The sequence below is a fragment of the Choristoneura fumiferana genome, chromosome 3, assembly GCF_025370935.1.
Source record: "Choristoneura fumiferana chromosome 3, NRCan_CFum_1, whole genome shotgun sequence".
Lineage (NCBI taxonomy): Eukaryota > Metazoa > Arthropoda > Insecta > Lepidoptera > Tortricidae > Choristoneura > Choristoneura fumiferana.
Genome location: NC_133474.1, coordinates 4,941,381 through 4,956,656, shown reverse-complemented (window position 1 = coordinate 4,956,656; position 15,276 = coordinate 4,941,381). Strand labels below are relative to the sequence as shown.

The 15,276-nt window shown below is 35.6% G+C and overlaps 1 protein-coding gene across 1 annotated transcript in view; it reads left to right on the top strand.

Annotated features, from left to right (window-relative positions):
- LOC141426408 (uncharacterized) overlaps window positions 1–15,066 on the top strand; it is an 84,741-nt gene extending 69,675 nt beyond the window's left edge. Inside the window, exon 2 of the mRNA XM_074085294.1 lies at window positions 14,994–15,066. Coding sequence (XP_073941395.1) covers window positions 14,994–15,050 — 57 coding nt within the window. The 3' untranslated portion in view covers window positions 15,051–15,066. The remainder of the gene's footprint in view (window positions 1–14,993) is intronic.
- The last annotated feature ends 210 nt before the right edge of the window (window positions 15,067–15,276 follow it).

Sequence of the window (15,276 nt, the reverse complement as noted above, 5' to 3'; positions counted from 1 at the left end):
AAAGGAGGTTTTACACGTATCGGTTCCGCTCCGATGTACCCGAGCATCTGCAGAGAAGATCTCTGGGGAACGTTACAGTATGATGTATTAGCCACAAGATCTATCGATGCATGTTCCTGGTACACGCCCGTCCGAATTAGCTACGTGTACGATGCAGTAGGGAATTGGAATTTTCGATGCCAGTCCTCTAAATTCTGTCAAACTGATGCTGGGACCGTTTCAGCGTTGGATTTAATTAAGATGGTTGTTTCAATTTGAATTGTTCAAATGTTAATTTAGTGGCGTTCGGGGTAATTCGTGGTCCCTTTCCAGTTCGCTGAATATCTTTAGTAAAAGAAGAAACTGAATGACTGACTGAATGAGATATCAGCAATTACTCGTCTCTCCTCTCCCCGTGACATCTATAAGCTTGTTAATACGTTGTTTAGTAGCCATCATGTCCTTCCATACTCCTGAAACTTTTTTGAAAGTAGGTATCTACATAGTTTAGTTCCGCTTGTTTATACTATTATAAATAATTTATAAAAAGGAAAAAATATACTAAAAGATTTTATGTAATATGCACAGACAGACACTCACTTTAATTACGTTTTATTTTATTTAAGCCTAATAAATATAAACTTCTTTGTTACTGTCGTGAATTAAGTGTAGTAAAAGTAATTAACACGCTGTCATTAGGTCGACGCTGTATGTAACTATGTAATGGAATCTAAGGTAACTAATTTAACCATCTTCCAAGGGTCGTAGCGTAATGAAAATTGGCAGCTGTATGTAGTTCTGAAGACAATACAATAATATGGTACTGTCGAACTGATCTGATGATGGAGCCGGAAGATATGAACTGGAACTTCATGATGGAAAATCGTATCATAGTCGTGTTTGCACTTGTGAGAAAGGCTACGTAATGGACTTTGAACACGATCAGATTTCAAGGTTATAACAAACCTATTATATATTGAATAGTGTAAATATTTCGTTATCAAAGACCAAAAAGTATAAAATAAATTAATAGTTTAAAAAACACTAGAAAAACACGCTTTTATAAATGCACGTAAAACAAAAAAATAATTATGGATCGTTCAAGTTGTCTCTATTTCTGGGCTGAAGTGCTTTTAATTATAATATTTGATTGTAAAGCGTGGGGCAGCTTCCGCCAGGAAGTGAGTATTAGTATTTGTTACAAGAAAGTCTTTCCTGTTCCAGCGCCCCACGCTTTACAATCAAAATATTATAATTGAAAGCACATAGTTACACTTCAGCCCAGAAATAGAGACAACTTGAACGATCCTAATTTATTTTTTGTTTTTAGGTGCATTTAATAAAAGCGTGTTTTTCTAGTGTTTTTTAAACTATTAATTTGTTTACCTATTAGTATTCATACACACAACACAGAGTTTATTTCTAAAACAGCAATGAATAAAAGCGATAATGAGAATAAATATCATTGTTTCTGAGCGTTCCAAGCGTTCTGAGCGTTGTTGTTTTTATGGCGCGTCAAATTGTACGGATCTAACATTAACACCACGGTCTGTCTCGCCAGTCAGGTCGGTAATGGATGTTCCGCCGGAACACACTGTACGACATGTAATATAATATGCTGGTAATGTACGCTAGCCTGTGTAGACGAGGCCTTAGCTCAACACTGTGAAATAATTTTTATTTTACCAGTAGCTTTAACTCGCGATTTCGCTTGCGCGAACCATTAAATCTTACACATAAGTTAGAATTCCGGGAATTTATAAAATTCCCATGAGAGTTTCCGACATTGTGGTTTCTATAAAGGTAAGAAAGAAAGAAGGAAAGAAGAAAAAACATTTATTGCACAAAAACATATTAAATAAGATTTCATACAAATAAAAGTTAATAATTGTGACAATAGGCCACGAGGAGCGACGCCAAACACGCTGTTTTTCAGCCGAAACCCTCTCAGTATACTCCTACAGTACTGCCAGGTGCGGACTTAGTTAGATTTAGTATATTAACATGAAAAAAATAATTATTATTATAACAATAAAACGGCCAAAAGTAAAATTAAAAAAAAATTGAAAGAGAAAAAAAATATATAAAAATAAAACTAAAAGAGGATACATTTCGCCAGGGTGTTTCGCCAGGATAACATCTGCGTCACTCATGTAATCCAGGACTGAGAGGTTCCCGATATGAGACCTTTACTGTTTTTAGGTAGCATTAATGACAAACATTTATTTTAAAGTTTACGGCTGTTTTACGACTTATATAGTGTAATAACAATTACTCAAATCTTGCAATAAAAGTTCTCGGCTTTTAGCAGAAAAAACATTGAGCGTTTTAAGCATCGAATCAGCAGAAACCTTGTAGAGGTAGGTAGGTACGCGATTTTGCGACACTTCAGCGGTTTTGTATGTAAATCTCTTCACAACAGCGCCAAAATCACTTAGGTACTTTATCCTCTCTTAATCAGATTTGCAGATTAAGACACCTAATCTCGGATTGTGAGTTTTAAATGAAAGCAACGTTTTGTACAGTCCCATTATTGCGGCATAGTATTTGTCTTGAAATTTTGGTGAAAGATTATAGTTCGCTCAGCGCTTAACTTTTTTAGCCGACTTAAAAAAAAGGAGGTTACCAATTCGGTTGTATTTTTTTAATGTTTGTTACCTCAGAACTCCGTCATTTATGAACCGATTTGAAAAAAATTTTTTTAGTTCGTCTAAGAATGCTTTCAATTAGATCTCATAAGCACCATATCAGGATCTGATGATTGGATCCTAAGGAAATCTAGGGCACTCTTCAAAAATTGTAGGGATACCTATGGTAATTTCGATATATTTAGTAGTAACTCGTGCATTCACTGCTTGAAAATTATCATTTGATAAAGTGGAACTGATGATGAAGACCACATTTGACCAACGGAGCGACTACTCAATAACAAGTACTTCACGGGTCGAATTTCAATAACTTTAACACAGTTGCTAAGCAATTTAAGCGCATCGTATGCATATGGTGAAATGGAATGGATGATGAAGCACCAGGACTCCTCAATAATGAACGTCTCTGCATTGGAAAAAGCAATTTTGCGTAAAAGGTAACGAGCAGTTGACATTAAACTATTGAATCTCAGATCTTTACACAAAAAAGCGTGCAAACATTTTTTTTTATAAGTAACAAAAAAGTTAACCGATTACAAAAAACCGGGCAAGTGCGAGTCGGACTCACGCACCGAGGGTTCCGTCACAGGGCGACAAAATACGCGTTCTTGAATCTACATAGGCACGGCGACGTCTGTACACGCGTCAATGTGTGCGTAAGCTGCACAGGGCTGACTATTGCAAAACCGTATATAGTACTATGTGCTACCAATGACATTTAAAGGTACTCATATGTAGGTATGGCTTAGATATGTGCAAATAAATGTAATCTTTAATCTTATATACCTATTTCGAGGATATTCTGGCGAAACAGATTAAGTGCAATTTTTTTTAAAGTTACACACATAAGCATACTCAATGTTTTCTGCTTTATTTATCTAGCAAAACCGTATAAAAATAAATATTGTACACTTATCCGGTTCAGCCAGAATATCCTCGATTTATTTAAACCTGCTTATTATTTTCAATTACAATAGATATACGTCTACAAACTTAAAAGAATCATTCGGTAGGTAGTTAATTCATGTATTAATCGCGTTAATTTCAGAAATCACTATTTATTTAGAAAAAGGAAGTAGGTAGGGTACCGTTATGATTTCGCAAAATGATTGCTCCCGAACTTAGTGCCGTGCGGCCGACATACATCGCGTCGCGCACCCGACTGCTTTCCTGCGGTTTTCCTGCAATCTGCGCTTGAGGGGTGGGGTAACTCGAACCGGTGCGGGGCGGAGCGTGGCCATTCTGTACGTTAGTACTATTATATATTCTGTGGTTCCGTACACATTTATAGGTATGTAAGTAAACGGCAATCGTGTCTTGAAGATATTTCTCGCTTCCGAATGATTTAATATATTCAATGTATGCAGAGCCCTACTCTTAAGCAAAATGTATGCAATGTGGGGTCCGATTATATTGGTCATTGATATTTACAGACATACATAAAAAAACAATTCAGACTTTTCTAGTTGGTTGTGTTATAATACCTACCTTCATACCAAATTTCAAGATTCTGAGTTCACGGGAAGTACCCTGTAGGTTTTGATTCCCTTGCGAGTTTCGAAAATTTGCGGAAATTTCGAGCATAAACGACTGCATCTTTTGATTGTGTTGGCTTAGAAGTTTGATTTTTTCACAGCTCCAAGGGACAGTAAACCTCAGTATTTGATATAAATCTCAGATGATATAAATCTGAGGCACCGACTTCAGACTGGTAGAAAATTATTTTCATGGTTTTTTGTTGTCAGTTCAATTTTTTGTTATATAATTTTTAATGTAAAATAATAACTAACGAAATACTGAAAAGAGAGTACACGTAATCGAGTTAACTTACATAAATAGCAAAACCATCTAAATCAAACTTTTGCTCTTTCTATCCTTTTTTAAATCAAACCAGCGATCAAAATCGACCGACTACAATCTAATATTATTCTTCAATTTTCAATCTTTGTGTTTCAATCCCTTACACATTCACAATAATCAGCTTTGTGTTGTACTCGTATTTTCGTTTTCTGGGGCAGTTGTCTCTTCAACTATCATAACACGTGTTTCTATTTCCAGAACGGCAACATCTTCAAACACAGGAGTACTATTGCTGTCAATAGCTGTTCTGTCGTATGCCATTTCACCATTTAATTTGCAGACTTGTCAGATTTTAACCTGAACCAGTCATCATTTATATAATACTTAGCCCGAATTAGCAACCAGCCAAGTGATAAGTTAATGTAAACTATTAGCAATAATTACGAGGTAGATAATTAATTAATTTCAGCAATTCATTACCTATTAAAACTCCTGGGTCAGTTTTACCTAAAACTTCTGGATCCAAGGTTTGAAATCTTGATTGGTACCATTCAATTTTTGACGTGTAAAATATAAATTGGTAAGAAAATATATTTCACTTCTTTAAAACGACTGACTTATTTAAAACACAAGAAATAGAATTTCAAATTTGATTTCGGGAACAGAACATGTGATGGTTTTCAAGAGGTGTTTGACTGTCATGGACTAGTGGATTACAGGACTGACTCCAGACATTTATTTTCAGCCCACCAGACTTCGGCTTAGTATTGCGTACATCCATAAGCATTTTAATGCCGAAAGCATTTCCGACTATCAAATCCGCCGGTGTCCATATAGGTTGAGTCATGGTGAGTAAATAAATTTCCTTTATACAAATAATTTCTCGACTTTTCAAAAGAAGATTTTTTTTTGATTGTTTGATTTTTCAAATTGTAAAAATATGTTTAGTGTAACCGCCTTCTTGAAATATTAACATATTTACAATTTTAAATAGAGCAATATTTATTATTTGTCACCCATATCCTCTTTAATGATGAATGTGAAATACAGCGCCTTAATTTGTCGTTTTTAAGGGAGACACGTGTCTTGTCACCATATTGTTTACATCAGAAATTATCTTTACTTTGAATTTCATCTGCTTTTTCTTTCTTGGATTGTGTTCAAATTTCTTACATCCTTCTGCCTTGACAGTTTTTAGTGTTCCCTACTACTATCGATCTTTACACTACCGTTGATGTATATTCCGATGTCTTTAGGTTCATTCTTGTTTGATCTTGTTTGCAGTCCACAGTTGTTAACAGTTGACTGGTCATAAATAAATTGATACATTGTCTCCCAGGCTTGAATCATTTAAGTGATGGCTTTGACTCGGTTAAAAATATATAAGATTTACGAGACGGATATTTTAACCGAGCTATTTTAAAGTTTTAAAATTTATATTTCATTGATAATAGGAACGATGAAGTTTACATCTTATAATATAGAGTAAATAGAATATTAATGGCAAAATAATGTATATATAATAAATAACTACTAGCCTAACAGCCACTGTATAAATAATAAATAAAAATAACATTTGTTTGTACCGGGTGAGCGGTTAGTTCCAATGGAGTGCCGAAAAAAGTTTCTCGATGAGGGCTACGGTATAGGTGTCGCTAGCGTCACTGCTTAAGTGGCTAAAATAAGAAACAAATAAGCTGAGATATGTGCATAGGGGAAATTCGTGTCTGTACCGTTGACCATCAGTGGTGTAGCGGTATAGCACGCGGTACGGAATACCGAGGACCTGGGTTCGATTCCCAGTGATGGTCTTATTTTTCTGGTGTGTATCTATATTTCAGTTTGTATTTTCAATTTAGGTTTTACGGGATGACCGTAAAAGTAAAAATTTGGAATTGAAATAAAAAATACAAAAAGATTCCAAAAAACCAATATTAATTTGTTTGTACCATCAAAATACAAAAGAACAGTGTACTTATTAGATGTGAAAAGTGTCTTGAGAAGATAACAATAAAATAAAAAGTACTGACTACGCTTTTCAACGCGTAGGTTTAACGTACTGATTCTGAACCACTAAAGTCTCAAGACATATACATCCCGAAATTGGGTTGCCCTATTTGAATAACCGACCCAATTGAACGGAGGCGGTATTGCGATTTGTCGGTATTATACTGCTACAAACTTATCCCAGTCTGCAAAAGTGGCGCTGCTGTAGCATTTTATATTATGTAGCTAGTATTAACCTGAGCTTAGTTCCAGTTTTTCCTACTGAATTACATAAGTTTGTCGCGGTATATTTACGCGATTTGTTGAACGTCTACATGGACGATTGTATATCGTTGCCAGTACTTGAGTGAGCGATTCCATATTTTTTGTCTGATTCTTTCATGGATTTTTGTGTGGATATTTCTAAAGCAATACTGCAGCTTACGTACGTCGTATTATTTTGAGAATGTTTAGTTTATACTGTGTAAGGATATTATTATATTATAGAGGTATTGCGGGACTTCTTTGCGGTTATCTTTTACCCTTCGCGATTGTTTGCGAACATAAATCTAAACAGTTCTAAGCCGTGCAAAAGCAGTTCTAACCGTGAAAGGAATCAAATATCCAGGAAACACGAAGCTGCCTAATAAAGTGCCCGCAAATTTTAACATCCGACTGACATCAGACATTTTAGTGCGGGAAATGTGCTTGAAAATACGTTACATGTCGCTTTAAAACCTACAAAACGGACATAGCGAACCAAATAAGTTTATAATAACGCAGTTAGCATTCCCTAGCGGCATTAGTGTCATGCCGGGCTACACGCGGTATTTAATTCGATTCCATGAGCTCTCATGCGCACGTTGCAAATATAATCCGGTACGAGCTGCCTTTGGGCTTTAATGCTGCCAATTTATCATTGTTGCACGTTTTTATCTCCAGATTCGTCACGTCCAACTGCTGGACATAGGCCTCGTCACAGAAGGAGAATGCTTGGGCTGCGGTTCCCACACGGTCTCAGTGCGGATAGAGATTTTGACACAAGTCATTTAATTACCTTCACAGATGTGCACCTTTCTTTGAACTCGTATATTTTTACGTTTCTTTACTTATTTTAATTAATGTAGGTACCTAATACATTTAATAATTCATTTATTTCAGCGTTGCGTCTATACTTAGTTGTTTTTTTTTAACACCTGTAAATTACTACAGGAATCGAAAAAGTTTTATGCTTTCTGAACATGGGAAAATATTTATTAGATTTTATTTCTCCATATTTAAAAAAATACAAATAATTGAAAAAATATATCTGAACTAGCTTTTGCCCGCGACTTCGTCCGCGTGGAATAGTAACTTTGGAAAATATTTAATTTATTTAGGGTACCTATTCTTCCAATAATAGCACATAGAAACTTCTACGGTTTACTGAAAATAACCTATTTTAATACATTGCTTTATATCTATGTAAACAAATTTTTTTTGTTCTTCCATTCTTTGGTAAAACATAAGTATTCTACCCTGCCAACACAAAAGGACTAATTCTTCATAGTGAGCTCTTGACATCTTACGTCCTGTATTGTAAGTTAGGAGGGTAGGATTATAATTAAGACGGCATTCTTACTAAGCATTGCTACACATACTTATAGTAAATTTGTTTGGAATTCCTTACGAACTTTCATCCCCATATTTTCAAGTAGGTATGAAAAATGTCGAAATTTGAAAAGAGCCGGAACAAATGTTTTTTAGGGTTCCGTACCTCAAAAGGAAAAAAAATGAACTCTTATAGGATGACTTTGCTGTCCGTCCGTCCGTCTGTCTGTCAAGACCCTTTATCCCGTAAATGTGCGGAGTATTTATCGAGTTGAAATTAAAACCCTAAACTCAAAAAAAGTTATAGGGTACTTTCGGCTGTCCTAGAAACTTTAAATTTTGTTTAAAGGAAGCTCTTATAGCAAATTTTATTCCCTTTATAGCAAAATAAGTAAGAAAAATCTGAAAATCATAATTTTTCATGTCTGACTGTCTATGTTAATAACCCATGTAAAATGACCCCACATTGCGTACATTTTTCTTATGAGCTTGGCTCTGCTAACACTTGATATTCATAAATACCTATGCACGGAACCCTTGACGCGCGAGTTCGAGTCGATTTTAACCGGTTTTAAGAAGAAGAAGAGTTTAAAAAAAACGCTCGAACAATTATTTATCTCTTATCACGTGCCCAAATACCAAGTTTCATAAAGAAACATCGATTTATCTTCGATAATGACGACCTTCCATATGAGCTTTTATCCCCTATTTCATCCCCTCACAGGTCGAATTTTCAAAAAAGCTAAAACACATACCGACTTATTTCTTATTAAGTGCCTAAATGCCAAGTTTCATGGTTTTATTTCCATCAGCGACGAACTTCCACCATATAAACTTTCACCCCCTATTTCAACCCCTTAAAGCCTTTTTTTCGCGATAAAAGATAGCCTATGTTCTTTCCCATGGTCTATTCTATCTCTGTACCAAATTTCATCCAAATCGGTTCAGCGGTTTTTGCGTGAAAGCGTAACAGACAGACAGACAGACAGACAGACAGACAGACAGACAGACAGACAGACAGACAGAGTTACTTTCGCATTTATAATATTATAGTATGGATTAAGTGCCTAAATGCCAAGTTTCATGGTTTTATTTCCAACAGCGACGAACTTCCACCATATAAACTTTCACCCCCTATTTCAACCCCTTAAAGCCTTTTTTTCGCGATAAAAGATAGCCTATGTTCTTTCCCATGGTCTATTCTATCTCTGTACCAAATTTCATCCAAATCGGTTCAGCGGTTTTTGCGTGAAAGCGTAACAGACAGACAGACAGACAGACAGACAGACAGACAGACAGAGTTACTTTCGCATTTATAATATTAGTATGGAAGTATGGATTTGCCAACAGCACCACTGAATAGATAGATATGTTTCCTTTGCCTATTTCACCAGAAAAAGGAGCTGTCATAATTTTGACAACGTCTACGTCAGATTTACGTGATCTTTTTTTTAAATGGGACAAGTAATGGATCTATTGTGTGGTAGTTTTGGAATTATGACCTTTTTGAATAAGCACATCTTAAAAAAAATAAAAAAAATCGTAGCGAAATTTTAAAAATATCAGCGTCTTTCTCTTTCCAAACAGAATACAGAGAACGAATCAAATTATAGTCTTACAAATATGAAATCTTGTCAATTTGCTAGTAACAAGAAGACCATCGACATTTAGGTAGTCTACGGCACTAGACTAGTTGTTTGCAACAAAAAGCGCGGCGCATCAATCATCAATATTACCTACTTTGACACCAACCCCTGTCACGGACATCAACAAACTATTGTGAAACGTTCACCAAACCGCGCTGTAAACTAATACATAGATGTCAATGAAGATGACAGAAACAAACCTATATACGAGTATGCGTTAGTTATGTTATGATGTCGTTTATAATTTCAAACATCAAATAAAATAACTGCATAAGTATCTATTTTAACGACCTATTAATTGTAAAACACTTCAAAACAATAAAATGACATAAATAAAGTACATTAGGATTTAAATTAAATGATTACTAAAAGTAAAATAAAAATAACAAATAAGTAAACTGTAACTTGGTACTAATTTTGTAATACTAATTTGTAACTACGTATGTAAGTAGGTAACTATGAATTTGTATTAAAAAAAAAACTTTTCATACTTTCGTAGATGATTTCTTTTAGGTAAATGTTGTACGTACAGTCAACGTCATAAATAAGTGATCATGGCTTTTCAAACAAGACGTTAAAGTGACAAGGTACAAAAGTGATCACTTATTTATGACGTTGACTGTACCTTATTTGTTTCTTAGAATTATTTACTTTGCATCGAATTTAGCCAGATCTATTTTACGTTCTTAAATGTTTACCATTTTTTAGTAAAATACATTTACATTTTGCTTTTGCATGCAGACTGAATTTTCGCAGCAGCACGTATGTATCATGTCTAAGAATGTGACCAGTAAAATTCTCTACAAGATTCTTTGTGCGAGTACAGATTGTTAAGATTTGATTATCTTTGTATGCAATTCTAATTGTTACTATTCACGAATATCGAATTCGTGAAGCAGCAGTGCTTGCTCTTTTGTGTTTCGGCGTGGAGAGTAAGACAGCCGGTAAAATTACTGGCACGTGAGGTATCCCATCTTAGGCCTCTAGGTTGGCAACGCGTCTGCAACACCCTGGTGTTGCAGATGTTTATGGGCGGTGGTGATCTCTTACCATCAGGAGACCCACTTGCTCGTTTGCCATCCAGTCGAATAAAAATAAATAAATATATGAAACACTAGTGTTTACCCGCGGGTTCGCACACGTAAATCACTAGATCCAGCAGCTGAATTGAAATTTCGGGATGTTTAAAAGTTCACGTGGGAATTCCCGAAAATTAAATCGTGGTTTTTCATTGACGTTAAATAAAAAACAATCATGTCAAATTTCACGACTCTAAGCCCAGCGGTTGTTATTTCGAGATTTTTTCCTATACCGTGGGAATATCGAGATAAAAGTAGCCTATGTTTTATTCCAGATGTCCAGCTATCTACTTACCAAATTTTATCCAAATCCATCCAGTCCTTTCAGCGTGAAGGAGTAACAAACATACTCACTCACTCACTCACTCACAAACTTTCACATTTACAATATTAAGTAGGATTTAAATTCACACAAATTGATTGCAGGAATGAGGGCTATCGCGTATGAATTCGCCACTAGAGGCGCTAGTGTAGCGTGAGGTCTCCGAGATGTCAAATCTCATAGTTTTTGGGTGAGCTACGCGGGTTTATTTATAATTAGAATAATTTTGTGAATATTTTGCAATATCTGTAATTAATTATGGCAAATATGCGTTCCGGGGCAATTAATGTCTGTGTTTTGAGACAGTTTTGTCTTTCGGAAACCTTTGTCCTCCCTTTTTTCCGAACAAAACGGGGAGATGCAATACTGTGGCATGCTCGGTATTTTTATGGTACGGTTTTAAGGTGTATTAAATATGATTTTAATCTAAACTTTGTTTTCACGCCCGTAATAACAAACTTTGAAAGCCATACTTAAAAGCCTCACGCAACAGTGCGCCATCTAGTGAGACAAAAAACGATAGCCCTCATTGTTTTCATTCAATGTTTGATCGACATTAGGAATTAGGAATAATCATGCCACATATTTCGAGGCAGTTCGCTCGGTTTTTTTTTTGTGGCAAAGTTCCTACACATTCTTGCGCCTGTAATTTTGTTAAATCATAGGCTAATGTCATCAAACCTTCGTGAATGAAGAAGTTAATATTATCGTAGTGTTGCGCAATGGTGTTCATAAAAGAATATAAAATATGGCAGTGTCAAGCGTCGTGAAAACGTGCAAACTTTCAACTGCTATGCGGCACGGCAGTGTATTAAACGTCATAAATAAGCCGTTTTTGTAGCTGTTCTATAGATGTTTTGCAATCGCATAGAGAAATTCTTCGTTTGTGTTGTTTTAATCCCTTAGTTATAAGCATTTGTTAAACTTATGCTATATAATACGTAGTCAGAAAAAATATGTAGGGTTGTCAGTTAAAGAAGTTTTAGATTTAGGTACTTAATTCTGTAATAATTAATAGCACACCGAGACTTAATAACGACTTGTATATGTCGCAAGGAAATGGCCAAAACAGAGATTTAAAGAAATCTGTAAGAAATATTATCAAACCACGCAGAATGTTATAATTGCAAATCCATTTTATCGTTTGCCCGGAAAAAACAGTCATTTGATCAAATCTCTGAAACACCTGCAATGCACCTGTGACACCCTTCGTGTTGACAGGTGTCCATGGGCGGTGGTGATTGCTTCCCATCAGATGAACCGCATGCTCGTTTCCCCTCTTATATAAAAAAGACACACAGTGAATTGACGAAACGAACTCGCAAAGTCAACTCGTTTTATCATTTTACTAGACATTTACATCATTTCACTGAACCTGTTGAGAGATTTGATCAAATCACTTATACTTGTATTGTGCGTCCTCATAATTTATCACCTTGTCTTCATACTTTGAAACTGCAACTCTCCAAACAGTATCTAAACGTACCTGTTTCATTTTATACGTTGTTTTTTAGGGTTCCGTACCCAAAGGGCGCCAACGGAACCCTATTACTGAGACTCCGCTATCTGTCTGTCCGTCTGTCTGTCACAGGGCTCTATCTGTTGAGTCGTAATAGTTAGACACTTGAATTTTTTACAGATTATATACTCGTATTACTGTGGCCGCTATAACAACAAATACTAAAAACAGAATAAAATAAATATTTAAGAGGGATAATTGTTTCGCCGTTTTGTTGGATATTAATAACTGCAACAGATAGACGCTTGAAATATTCACAGATCTTTAGCTGTATAATCACTTTAAAATAAATATTTAAGGGGCTCCCATACAAAAACCTTGTTTTTTTTTGCCGTTTTTTTGCTAATGCCTAATGTTGTATAGAGATAATGGTACGGAGCCCCTCGCGCGCGAGTTCGACTCGCACTTGGCCGATTTTCTTTTTAAATTATGAGTTGAGCTCATACTTTGCACCTTTATTTATGTAGTCGCGGCGCCGCGGGTCGGTTTATAAGCCGTGGTCACGGCATGCGGTGCACACGGCAAATGTGGTAGGATGGATGTAGTCATCGGTTTTTGATTTTACAAAGTAGAGCTTTATTTAATTTCAAATAAAATTAGGCATTGAACTATGTATACAAGTATGTACCTACACAGAGTGGATGAAAATTATAGGCCTTGGAGGGAAACTGCCATGGAAATGCTTTAGGTGGCTATGACATAGTAGTAGTGGTTTTACTAATGTTTCGGCGAATAACGTTTGGCAACCTGTTTCATTTCGCAACTTTTCATTTCCCAACTGTTTAATATTTCTGAAACTGTAAATATTTCAGGATTTTTATAAAACTAACCTAACCTAACCTAAATGAAATAAATCCTGAAATATCTACAGTTTTAGAGTTTGCGAAATGAAACAGGTTGCCAAACGTTACGTTGCGAAAAGGCAGTACTCGAGTAGTAGTATATAAGAACTAGCTAAGTCAGACCTTAGGCTTCAATATATTATCCTAAGTTATAAGAATAAATGATATTTTACATTGTAAAAAATAAAATAACGTTTATAAAATATTTTAAATTGTTATAAATAAATTTCAGGACTGACCATTGAACTTGGCACTTGGCACCCGTTCTTTTGTCGTTAAAGTCAACAATCAAGGCATATATCATAATATTGAACTTGGGTCTCATTTCACATCTATGTTTTGATGGGATTTTTATTCACTTCCTACTGTCCATCGGCAACCTAGAATAATTTCCTTGTCACCTGTTACTGCGTATAAATATGGATATACGAGTACAATACAATACAATACAATAACTCTTTATTGCACACCAATACAGTAAACAGTACAGAGAACACAAGTATATATATAGAGATTTTCTAAGGTAAGCAATAGGCGGCCTTATCGCTTCAGAGCGATCTCTTCCAGGCAACCTTTACAATGGACAGAAATAAGGAATACATTTTAGCAGGTGGTGCAATTTACAGTAGATTAGAGCTGTATCAAGAATACATAAAACTAACACATACAATACACATACACAACAAATCTAAACAGATAGATAGGTAGATAGATACCATAACAACACATAAATAAGCTAACTATAACATTCAATAGACGCAGCGAGTACGTGCATAATAAATATGAATATGGGGTACATCCGCTTAAACCTTCCTACTTACAGCAAAACTTTGACTTTACGAGCGGTTCACGATTATTTTTCAGCTATAGGCTTCATTCTGGAACTTTCCTCGTTCCAATTGCTATTATAGGGTTGGAATGAAATTGCTGTATCTGTAGTTCTTCATTTGATGTGTTTCAATCGCGAATCGAACGCTAATTTGGCTGTCTAGCGGAGTTTTAAACTAGATTTTGGTAGTTTCACTGTTGAACTGCACTGATCCACAATGGGCCCGCGTGGGAGGGAACTATGGCCCAACCCCTTTTATTCTGAGAGGAGGCCTGTGCGCAGCAGTGGGACGTATATAGGCTAAGATAATGATGATGATTACTGTTGAGCTGAGTAAGGTGCTTATGTTGTTGTACATCTCGGTCTATATACTTACGTCTCACTGCAAATCACGGCTTCCTTTCAGAACGAGAGAGCTTGAGCCGTAGGTCCCACGTGGGACCAGTGTAAATTAACTTCACATACACAATTGAATTTCTTCGCAGGTTTTTTACAGGTTTTCTCACGTTTCTTTTATCACTGTAATGCTAATGGTAAATTCAAATATAATTTCGCACAAAAATTTTTGAAAAACTCAAGAGGTGCGAGCTCCGGGATCGAACACAGGACTCTACTTGTGAAACCATAGGTCAAACCATGTTGATAATGATACCACCAATTAACTGCGTATTTTTATTACGTATTTCTTTAAATGCATATTTTATGATTCCCTATAAGTTTTATTTAACTTACAAAAACTATGTTTTGTTTCAGGTACCAAAAGATGACGAAAAGAACACGGAAGTGGTTTTAAAACCGGCAAATAACTAGGTCATTTATTGTTTTATTTCAAGAGCCATTTAATAGCCAGTAATCCCAGCATTAAATTAGCAGGTAGTTGGTGAAAATGGAGCATAAATCTATTGGAAATCCATTGAAAGTCCAATAAATGCAACTAGAAGCCGTTTCATTACAAATACGCTCAAGTCATAATTAAGCCACGCTCCCCGATGAAGGTTTTCACTGTGGGATTTAATTAATCATTAAAATAAATGTT